The 12,262-nt window shown below is 55.5% G+C and overlaps 1 protein-coding gene across 1 annotated transcript; it reads right to left on the reverse strand.

Moving 5' to 3' along the window:
• Positions 1 to 4,125: 4,125 nt before the first annotated feature.
• s100a11 (S100 calcium binding protein A11) lies at positions 4,126 to 11,899 on the reverse strand. The gene is given in 5 exon segments (NM_001016706.2): positions 4,126 to 4,380; positions 5,183 to 5,341; positions 6,038 to 6,199; positions 6,439 to 6,597; positions 11,860 to 11,899. Coding segments are annotated over 5 exon segments (654 nt in total). The 5' UTR covers positions 11,863 to 11,899; the 3' UTR covers positions 4,126 to 4,209.
• Between the last annotated feature and the right edge of the window lie 363 nt (positions 11,900 to 12,262).

Here is a 12,262-nt window from a genome sequence, read left to right on the forward strand (position 1 = left end):
GTATAGTGCCCAGCAGGGTGCAGGGAGTAGTATAGTGCCCAGCAGGGAGTAGTATAGTGCCCAGCGGGGTGCAGGGAGTAGTATAGTGCCCAGCAGGGAGTAGTATAGTGCCCAGCGGGGTGCAGGGAGTGGTATAGTGCCCAGCAGGGAGTAGTATAGTGCCCAGCGGGGTGCAGGGAGTAGTATAGTGCCCAGCAGGGTGCAGGGAGTGGTATAGTGCCCAGCAGGGTGCAGGGAGTAGTATAGTGCCCAGCGGGGTGCAGGGAGTAGTATAGTGCCCAGCAGGGTGCAGGGAGTAGTATAGTGCCCAGCGGGGTGCAGGGAGTAGTATAGTGCCCAGCGGGGTGCAGGGAGTAGTATAGTGCCCAGCGGGGTGCAGGGAGTAGTATAGTGCCCAGCGGGGTGCAGGGAGTGGTATAGTGCCCAGCAGGGTGCAGGGAGTGGTATAGTGCCCAGCAGGGTGCAGGGAGTGGTATAGTGCCCAGCAGGGTGCAGGGAGCGGTATAGTGCCCACCGGGGTGCAGGGAGTAGTATAGTGCCCAGCAGGGTGCAGGGAGTGGTATAGTGCCCACCGGGGTGCAGGGAGTGGTATAGTGCCCACCGGGGTGCAGGGAGTAGTATAGTGCCCACCGGGGTGCAGGGAGTGGTATAGTGCCCACTGGGGTGCAGGGAGTAGTATAGTGCCCAGCAGGGGTGCAGGGAGTAGGGATCCGGCTTGGCATTGTGCCCCCCCCCCACACCCACCCCATCACACATACCTGTCACTAGGAAGGACTGGGAGATGGACGGGATATTGTTTGTATGGAGCCCCCACCCCCGCACTGGGTCCAACTCCCTGTGTCTGCTGACTTACCTACTTCTGTTATCAACATACCTGTATATGTTCTGTGTTCCCTGGCCTCCCATTATACCACTAGAGTGTAAGCTCCTTGGGGCAGGGCCTCCCATTATACCACTAGAGTGTAAGCTCCTTGGGGCAGGGCCTCCCATTATACCACTAGAGTGTAAGCTCCTTGGGGCAGGGTCTCCCATTATACCACTAGAGTGTAAGCTCCTTGGGACAGGGTCTCCCATTATACCACTAGAGTGTAAGCTCCTTGGGGCAGGGCCTCCCATTATACCACTAGAGTGTAAGCTCCTTGGGACAGGGCCTCCCATTATACCACTAGAGTGTAAGCTCCTTGGGGCAGGGCCTCCCATTATACCACTAGAGTGTAAGCTCCTTGGGACAGGGCCTCCCATTATACTGAGTGTAAGCTCCTTGGGGCAGGGCCTCCCATTATACCACTAGAGTGTAAGCTCCTTGGGACAGGGCCTCCCATTATACCACTAGAGTGTAAGCTCCTTGGGGCAGGGCCTCCCATTATACCACTAGAGTGTAAGCTCCTTGGGGCAGGGTCTCCCATTATACCACTAGAGTGTAAGCTCCTTGGGACAGGGTCTCCCATTATACCACTAGAGTGTAAGCTCCTTGGGACAGGGCCTCCCATTATACTGAGTGTAAGCTCCTTGGGGCAGGGCCTCCCATTATACCACTAGAGTGTAAGCTCCTTGGGACAGGGCCTCCCATTATACCACTAGAGTGTAAGCTCCTTGGGGCAGGGCCTCCCATTATACCACTAGAGTGTAAGCTCCTTGGGACAGGGCCTCCCATTATACCGCTAGAGTGTAAGCTCCTTGGGGCAGGGTCTCCCATTATACCACTAGAGTGTAAGCTCCTTGGGGCAGGGCCTCCCATTATACCACTAGAGTGTAAGCTCCTTGGGACAGGGCCTCCCATTATACCACTAGAGTGTAAGCTCCTTGGGACAGGGCCTCCCATTATACCACTAGAGTGTAAGCTCCTTGGCACAGGGCCTCCCATTATACCACTAGAGTGTAAGCTCCTTGGGGCAGGGCCTCCCATTATATCACTAGAGTGTAAGCTCCTTGGGACAGGGCCTCCCATTATACCACTAGAGTGTAAGCTCCTTGGCACAGGGCCTCCCATTATACCACTAGAGTGTAAGCTCCTTGGGACAGGGCCTCCCATTATACCACTAGAGTGTAAGCTCCTTGGCACAGCATTATGAAACCACTAGCAGGGAGTTTCAGACTCACTATTGCCCCAGGGGTAGTAGCACAGAGAGTCAGGATATCCCAGAAGCCCCTGCTCTGGGCTGGGGGGGCGGGGCTCATGTATAATTCAGTGGAGGAGACATTATCGGCCCAGACATATTGATTTGGAACCAATCTCCGTGCCGTTTCGGGAAATGCGGAATAACCAATCCCTGAGCTTCTATTTAACGAACACTTATAATTCCCACTTAGAGCTGGGGGGCACCTACCCGGATACCTACCCCCCGCAACGGAACTGAAGGATTTGATCACATGACAAGTCACATGGCAACAACTCAGCAACATAATGAAGGGAAGGGGTCAGGGATCTGCATTAAGGGCTTTATAGGCTCCGCTGTGATCCCACCCCCCCCTGCCCTGGGCCCCGCCCATAATGAGGCAGAGATTTAAAGGCAAAGTAAAACACAGATGTCTAGACTGTGGGGTGGGGAGGAAAGGAGATCTCACCATCAGCATAGGAAGGGGTTCCTTACTGTAAGGGCAGTCAGGTTATGGGATTCCCTACCCAGAGAGCGGGAATGAGTGATACATTGGGGGTGGGGAGGAAGGGGGATCTCACCATCAGCATAGGAAGGGGTTCCTTACTGTAAGGGCAGTCAGGTTATGGGGTTCCCTACCAAGAGAGGGGGAATGAGTGATACATTGGGGGTGGGGAGGAAGGGGGATCTCACCATCAGCATAGGAAGGGGTTCCTTACTGTAAGGGCAGTCAGGTTATGGGATTCCCTACCAAGAGAGGGGGAATGAGTGATTCATTGGGGGTGGGGAGGAAAGGGGATCTCACCATCAGCATAGGAAGGGGTTCCTTACTGTAAGGGCAGTCAGGTTATGGGGTTCCCTACCCAGAGAGGGGGAATGAGTGATACATTGGGGGTGGGGAGGAAAGGAGATCTCACCATCAGCATAGGAAGGGGTTCCTTACTGTAAGGGCAGTCAGGTTATGGGATTCCCTACCAAGAGAGGGGGAATGAGTGATACATTGGGGGTGGGGAGGAAAGGGGATCTCACCATCAGCATAGGAAGGGGTTCCTTACTGTAAGGGCAGTCAGGTTATGGGGTTCCCTACCCAGAGAGGGGGAATGAGTGATACATTGGGGGTGGGGAGGAAAGGGGATCTCACCATCAGCATAGGAAGGGGTTCCTTACTGTAAGGGCAGTCAGGTTATGGGGTTCCCTACCAAGAGAGGGGGAATGAGTGATACATTGGGGGTGGGGAGGAAAGGGGATCTCACCATCAGCATAGGAAGGGGTTCCTTACTGTAAGGGCAGTCAGGTTATGGGGTTCCCTACCCAGAGAGGGGGAATGAGAGATACATTGGGGGTGGGGAGGAAAGGAGATCTCACCATCAGCATAGGAAGGGGTTCCTTACTGTAAGGGCAGTCAGGTTATGGGATTCCCTACCAAGAGAGGGGGAATGAGTGATACATTGGGGGTGGGGGGGAAGGGGGATCTCACCATCAGCATAGGAAGGGGTTCCTTACTGTAAGGGCAGTCAGGTTATGGGATTCCCTACCAAGAGAGGGGGAATGAGTGATACATTGGGGGTGGGGAGGAAAGGGGATCTCACCATCAGCATAGGAAGGGGTTCCTTACTGTAAGGGCAGTCAGGTTATGGGATTCCCTACCAAGAGAGGGGGAATGAGTGATACATTGGGGGTGGGGAGAAAAGGGGATCTCACCATCAGCATAGGAAGGGGTTCCTTACTGTAAGGGCAGTCAGGTTATGGGGTTCCCTACCCAGAGAGGGGGAATGAGTGATACATTGGGGGTGGGGAGGAAAGGGGATATCACCATCAGCATAGGAAGGGGTTCACTTTGTGCTTTAGTCCCCTTTGGTAGCTCACAACTGAGACACAATGCAGCTGGCCGGTTTCAGCCCACAAGCAGGAAGTGCTGGATACGGGTCGGTACCACGGCGATACATTATCTGAGCTTTCCTATTGGGGCTGAAGCAGCTGCCCAGACACCCCGCCCCCCCCGACCCACCAGTAGGCGGAGCACACAGGGTTGTGGGTTGGATACTTTATTACAAGACAGCAGGAAGTATTCACAGGACAATGCTGAGGGCATAGAGGGGTTAATGGGCGGGGCTCAGACCCGGCGGGGCTGGGTGCTCCTGAGCATGGCATGTTGGCACGACACCATGATGCCCCCCACCAGGTTCATGAACTCCTGGAAGTTGAGTTGCCCGTCCTGCTTGTCATCCACCGAGCCGTCCACCGTCTTCATCAGGCTGCGCAGCGCGTTGGGGTCTTTCTGGTGCTGGGGGGGGGATTGGGAGATTTAGTGGGTGTGGCCAGACACTAGGCTCAGGGGCCACTGCTGCCCAGGTATTGGGGCACCAAAGGGGGAGGAGGCTTTTTCCCTCTGTGCTCAAACTGGGGATCCCAAACTGACCCCTGCAGCTCCACCTCCATCTCTTTATACTGCTCTCCCAAACTGACCCCTGCAGCTCCACCTCCATCTCTTTATACTGCACTCCCAAACTGACCCCTGCAGCTCCACCTCCCACCTCCAGTCCTTTATACTGCACTCCCAAACTGACCCCTGCAGCTCCACCTCCAGCCCTTTATACTGCACTTCCAAACTGACCCCTGCAGCTCCACCTCCCACCTCCAGTCCTTTATACTGCACTTCCAAACTGACCCCTGCAGCTCCACCTCCCACCTCCAGTCCTTTATACTGCACTTCCAAACTGACCCCTGCAGCTCCACCTCCCACCTCCAGTCCTTTATACTGCACTCCCAAACTGACCCCTGCAGCTCCACCTGCTCCATCTCCAGCCCTTTATACTGCTCTCACTCAGTTTTAAAGGGAAACCAGTTACTTTTCCCTAAGGAAATATATGAGAGGAGCTCCGCCCTGTAGGGAAGTTATAAAGTGATGCCGGGGCGCCACCTAGTGCCCGTAGGGACTCACTGCAGTTCTCTCAGACTATCTGGTCTTCTTACTGCCTCTTCATATGAAAGAACCTTTAGTTTCACAATATAATGTGGCCCATTGCCCCACCCCCTGCCCCTCCCCCTGAGCCCACCCCAATCTGCCCCCTGTGCCCCCCACTTACCTCTGTGAAAGATTTCAGCTCCGTCTTCATGAAGCCCTCGAACTCCTTGTAGTCCATTTGGCACTTGTCGCCCCCCTTCCCCGCGTACTTCTGGAAACTGCGCACAATGCTCTCCATGGCCGTCTCCATCTCAGTGGGCTTCTTGTTGGAGGGGTTGGGCTGCACCGGGGGGCAAATAGTGAGAAACAGGGGCAATACTAACAGGGCTACCTAGCCAGCTGGGCAGATAGAGGGGCAATACTAACAGGGCTACCTAGCCAGCTGGGCAGATAGAGGGGCAATACTAACAGGGCTACCTAGCCAGCTGGGCAGATAGAGGGGCAATACTAACAGGGCTACCTAGCCAGCTGGGCAGATAGAGGGGCAATACTAACAGGGCTACCTAGCCAGCTGGGCAGATAGAGGGGCAATACTAACAGGGCTACCTAGCCAGCTGGGCAGATAGCTGGGGCAATACTAACAGGGCTACCTAGCCAGCTGGGCAGATAGAGGGACAATACTAACAGGGCTACCTAGCCAGCTGGGCAGATAGAGGGGCAATACTAACAGGGCTACCTAGCCAGCTGGGCAGATAGAGGGGCAATACTAACAGGGCTACCTAGCCAGCTGGGCAGATAGAGGGGCAATACTAACAGGGCTACCTAGCCAGCTGGGCAGATAGAGGGGCAATACTAACAGGGCTACCTAGCCAGCTGGGCAGATAGCTGGGACAATACTAACAGGGCTACCTAGCCAGCTGGGCAGATAGAGGGGCAATACCAACAGGGCTACCTAGCCAGCTGGGCAGGCTCTCTTTCTCATTGGTCCCAGTCCTAGTGGCTTCTCATTGGCTGGAGATGGAAGGGGGGTAAGTACCTTGTAGCCCTCGGGGAGCTTACAGAGAGCGGCGTGGCACCCCACCATCATCCCACCAATCAGATTGAGGAATTCCTGGAAGTCCAACTTATCATCTGCTTTGGTGTCGACCGACCCATCAACCGACTTCATCATCAGCTTCAGGATATTCGGATCTTTGTTCTGCAAGAAAAAGAGGAGGAGTCAGCGCAGGGTCCTAGTGCCCGCCCCCATGGGGGCAGAAAGGGGCAAGAATAGGGTAAGAGTTACCCGGAGAGAAGCTGTGGAGGCAGCAGGAGAGAAGAGAAGCCCCAGCGAGTCCTCAGCAAAGCACAGATCTCAGTCTGAAGAGATAAAAATGAAAAGGCTAAAGGAGTAGTCCCTGCAGGGCGGGGGCGCCCAGGGGCAGAGGTTGGACTCACTCCGCTGAAGGAACTCAGTTCTGTTTTCATGAAGTCCTCAAACTCCCTGTAGGTCATGGTGTCGGCGCAGCCGTCCTTCCCCGCGTAGCGACCGAATACCACGATGATCTTCTCCATACTGCGCTCCGTCTCCGTGGGGGGGTCCCTGCTCATTTGTGCCTAAAGCAGCGGGGAGAGGGGCATTAGCACCCAGGGGCCATGGGGGTATTACCCCCCACACACACAGGGGTAACATACAGACCCCATGCAGATAGTGCCCGGGGCAGAATGGCACCCAAGTACCCCCCCCCACACACAGGGGTAACATACAGACCCCATGCAGATAGTGCCCGGGGCAGAATGGCACCCAAATACCCCCCCCACACACACACACACAGGGGTAACATACAGACCCCATGCAGATAGTGCCCGGGGCAGAATGGCACCCAAGTACCCCCCCCCCCCACACACAGGGGTAACATACAGACCCATGCAGATAGTGCCCGGGGCAGAATGGCACCCAAATACCCCCCCCACACACACACAGGGGTAACATACAGACCCCATGCAGATAGTGCCCCGGGCAGAATGGCACCCAAGTACCCCCCCACACACACACACAGGGGTAACATACAGACCCCATGCAGATAGTGCCCGGGGCAGAATGGCACCCAAATACCCCACACACACACACACACACAGGGGTAACATACAGACCCCATGCAGATAGTGCCCGGGGCAGAATGGCACCCAAGTACCCCCCCCCCCACATACAGGGGTAACATACAGACCCCATGCAGATAGTGCCCGGGCAGAATGGCACCCAAATACCCCCCCACACACACACAGGGGTAACATACAGACCCCATGCAGATAGTGCCCCGGGCAGAATGGCACCCAAGTACCCCCCCCACACACACAGGGGTAACATACAGACCCCATGCAGATAGTGCCCCGGGCAGAATGGCACCCAAGTACCCCCCCCACACACACAGGGGTAACATACAGACCCCATGCAGATAGTGCCCCGGGCAGAATGGTACCCAAGTACCCCCCCCACACACACAGGGGTAACATACAGACCCCATGCAGATAGTGCCCGGGGCAGAATGGCACCCAAATACCCCCCCCCACACACACACAGGGGTAACATACAGACCCCATGCAGATAGTGCCCGGGGCAGAATGGCACCCAAATACCCCCCCACACACACACACAGGGGTAACATACAGACCCCATGCAGATAGTGCCCGGGGCAGAATGGCACCCAAATACCCCACACACACACACAGGGGTAACATACAGACCCCATGCAGATAGTGCCCGGGGCAGAATGGCACCCAAATACCCCCCCCCACACACACACACACACACACAGGGGTAACATACAGACCCCATGCAGATAGTGCCCGGGGCAGAATGGCACCCAAATACCCCCCCACACACACACAGGGGTAACATACAGACCCCATGCAGATAGTGCCCCGGGCAGAATGGCACCCAAGTACCCCCCCCCACACACACACACACAGGGGTAACATACAGACCCCATGCAGATAGTGCCCGGGGCAGAATGGCACCCAAGTACCCCCCCAACACACACACACAGGGGTAACATACAGACCCCATGCAGATAGTGCCCCGGGCAGAATGGCACCCAAGTACCCCCCCCACACACAGGGGTAACATACAGACCCCATGCAGATAGTGCCCCGGGCAGAATGGCACCCAAGTACCCCCCCCACACACACACACACAGGGGTAACATACAGACCCCATGCAGATAGTGCCCGGGGCAGAATGGCACCCAAGTACCCCCCCAACACACACACACAGGGGTAACATACAGACCCCATGCAGATAGTGCCCCGGGCAGAATGGCACCCAAATACCCCCCCCCACACACACACACAGGGGTAACATACAGACCCCATGCAGATAGTGCCCGGGGCAGAATGGCACCCAAGTACCCCCCCAACACACACACACAGGGGTAACATACAGACCCCATGCAGATAGTGCCCCGGGCAGAATGGCACCCAAGTACCCCCCCCCCACACACAGGGGTAACATACAGACCCCATGCAGATAGTGCCCCGGGCAGAATGGCACCCAAATACCCCCCCCCACACACACACACAGGGGTAACATACAGACCCCATGCAGATAGTGCCCGGGGCAGAATGGCACCTAAGTACCCCCCCAACACACACACACAGGGGTAACATACAGACCCCATGCAGATAGTGCCCCGGGCAGAATGGCACCTAAGTACCCCCCCACACACACACACACAGGGGTAACATACAGACCCCATGCAGATAGTGCCCCGGGCAGAATGGCACCTAAGTACCCCCCCCACACACACACACACACAGGGGGGGCATACAGACCCCATGCAGATAGTGCCCCGGGCAGAATGGCACCCAAGTACCCCCCCCACACACACACAGGGGTAACATACAGACCCCATGCAGATAGTGCCCGGGGCAGAATGGCACCCAAGTACCCCCCCAACACACACACACAGGGGTAACATACAGACCCCATGCAGATAGTGCCCGGGGCAGAATGGTACCCAAGTACCCCCCCAACACACACACACAGGGGTAACATACAGACCCCATGCAGATAGTGCCCGGGGCAGAATGGTACCCAAGTACCCCCCCAACACACACACACAGGGGTAACATACAGACCCCATGCAGATAGTGCCCCGGGCAGAATGGTACCCAAGTACCCCAGCAATGCAAGGTAGCCATGGGAACCAGTGGCCCCCCCCCATATATATCAGACAAGAGGGGAGGTGACGCACGTATGGGAGAATCTTGACATTTTCCCAGAATGCCCTGCTCTTTGGGGTGGAGTTGATTGGCCCAGGAATGCGCCAGGTTGGGCCAAACTCTGACGCTATAGAAACAATAGGAATGCTATGGGCACCTCAGCAGACAGGCGGAACCCGTTCCCACTACCTCATGTGCACGGCGTGACTGTAACAAACACCAGCATTCCTTCTACTGAATCACGGGCATTAAAGGCAAAGTAAACCCGAGCAGCATCAAATGACTTTGGGGCATCGTTTATTTGGAGCAACTTTGGGAGCAGTTATATAGGCTAGTCTGTCCAGTTAAGCAAAGGCAGCAACTAGGGGGAGGGAGGGACTTGTTTATACAGAGCTCTCCCAAATGTCATAGGCTTGTGAGGGTGTAGGGAGCCTGAAATATATTTACGTGGGCAGGTGAGTTGGGCCAGTGGGTAATACAGTGAATATGTATAAATGCCCCTGCAGGCAGGACGTAGGAAGGTCTGACACGGGAGTTGCCATGTTGGCTAGCAACAGGGAATGTGCCCCTCCCAGTCTCACACTGAGCCAGCGGATTAGAAAGATTTAGGGGCCAATACAGAAGTGACTTCCCCGGGATCAGAGATAATTCCCATATGTGGGGCAGGTTGCCCTGGGCCAGTGACACGGCAGGCAGATTTACTGAGCAGGATAGGGGCTAATGCAGGGCCTATAGGGCTAATGGGCAGGGTAATACAGGGCCTATAGGGCTAATGGGCAGGGTAATACAGGGCCTATAGGGCTAATGGGCAGGGTAATACAGGGCCTATAGGGCTAATACAGGCCTATATGGCTAATGCAGGGCCTATAGGGCTAATACCGGCCTATATGGCTAATGCAGGGCCTATAGGGCTAATACCGGCCTATATGGCTAATGCAGGGCCATTAGGGCTAATACCGGCCTATATGGCTAATGCAGGGCCTATAGGGCTAATGCTGGCCTATATGGCTAATGCAGGGCCTTTAGGGCTAATACAGGCCTATATGGCTAATGCAGGCCTATATGGCTAATGCAGGGCCTTTAGGGCTAAAACAGGTCTATATGGCTAATGCAGGGCCTATAGGGCTAATACTGGCCTATATGGCTAATGCAGGGCTAATGCCTTTAGGGCAGCCCCGTTGCCTTTCTGCGCTACTTTGTGCCAATAACAGCCCCCTGTCTGACCCCTTTAATGCCTAGTACTGGGGAGAGGAGAAGCCGACGGTGTTGCCCCAGGGGGGGGTAATAGAAGGGTAAATACAGCCCATGGTTTGGGCTCCTTGGTGCCTCTCTGTTCTGGTCTCCATTCCTGCCCTTGCCAGGCTCACCAGCTATTCCCACATCCTATTCTGGTTGCTAGGGTCAGTGTACACGGCAATCAGGCAGCACTGTAAATACCAGGCTGGAGAGGGACAGCCCCCGTACTGCCATTAATGACTGCCCTGGGAGAGCCTTCTGCTTATCGGCTGCTCCTCCATCATCTGTAATGGGGTTAGCGGAGCATGCTGGGAGGTGTAGTTTAACCATTCCCTACAAGCAGTGTCAGGCAGTTCCTGTTTAACCCCCCCACCCCCCTGCCCGCACTTCCTGCCTGTGAGTCACTGTTGGCCGCCTCGGGCACTCACATGCCCAGACACGCACACACTTGCCCGGCTGCCCCAGTGCTTCCCTACGCTTATTGCACCCTGAGTGGGCAGTGCCAGGGGGTGGGTATGTGGGGGGGGGCAATCTGGGGGCTACAGATATGGGAAAAAGCAACACCAGTGATCACTTAGATTGTAAGCTCTTTGGCCAAGTACATGATGAGAAGGGGAGGAGCTAAGGGGCCCTAATATAAAGTTTTGGGGTCCCCCCCTTACACATTATTGCCCCCCCCCGAGACACTGCCCAATCCCCGTGACGCAGTCACTAAAAGGGCAACTTTGTAGGATGAGCCCCAGCTACCTGCTTAACCCCTTCACTGCCTGGCAAGGTGAGCCTTTAACCCCTGAACCACCAGAGAGGAACAGCAGCTCATTTCCAACATGGCCCCCACAGTTATTTGTATTGAATCAAATCAAACAAGAGCCCCACCCTCTTTTTAACCCTCGCAATCACAATCTCCCCGGGGGCTGATAGGGCCCCAACGATAAGGGTGTTACAATAGATCCAGAAAGCTATATAAACATCCCTGGGTATGGGGAGCGGCCGCCCAGCAGAGGTGGTAGGGAGCATTTTACCCAATGACGTTGCCGTACCAGGGCGCTGTTCCGTTACAGTTGGTATTGTATATACAGCTGTCAGGGAAGCACCATGGCAGCTCCCATTCTGTTTCAGTGCTGCCCCCCGGCTGTCTGTGAGGGATGTGGCCCCTGGGGAATGAGTTGCAGCCTGCACCGGAACCTATAGTCTATATCTATCTATAGTCTATATCTTATACCCCCATGTTACTGAACTGCAACTCCCACCCAGCCCACGGCAGTGCTTGGGGCCCCCAGGCTGATTAATACGTATATAATGATTGGAAGTTTCTAATAAATGCAGGTTGCTGGGCTGCACTGGTTATACAGGTGGGGTTGGGGGGTATTCTGCTTGTACCCCATGCTTAGTTACCCTTTAGAGAGGGCAGGAGGGACTCACCATGGTGCTGGGTGCTGGAGGGCTGGGTGCTGGGTGCTGGAGCAGAGAGACAGGCGACTCTGTGCAGAGCTGGAAGGGATGAAATTATAGGAGGGCAGAGCCGCACCCGGGGAGGAGAGCAGCCAGCACCCCTCCCTAACGCTGCATTCCTCCCTGTAACCGCTTCTCTGCTAAACTCACTGCAACTCTGTTACTGGCCCCTGGGGGCAACTGGGCTCAGGGGGGCTTTAACCGACCCCCTATTACACCTAGCCCTACACACATTAAATCCAAATCCAATGGCTGTGCAGGTTGGTACATTCAGCGTGGCTGTTCTGTCACCGTTGCAGTCTGCAGCGCCCCAACCAACTGCACCTTTGCTGGGGGGGGTAATTTTAAACTGATTTGCCCCCCCTGTTTATAA

The sequence above is a fragment of the Xenopus tropicalis genome, chromosome 8 (assembly GCF_000004195.4).
Source record: "Xenopus tropicalis strain Nigerian chromosome 8, UCB_Xtro_10.0, whole genome shotgun sequence".
NCBI classification, from domain to species: domain Eukaryota; kingdom Metazoa; phylum Chordata; class Amphibia; order Anura; family Pipidae; genus Xenopus; species Xenopus tropicalis.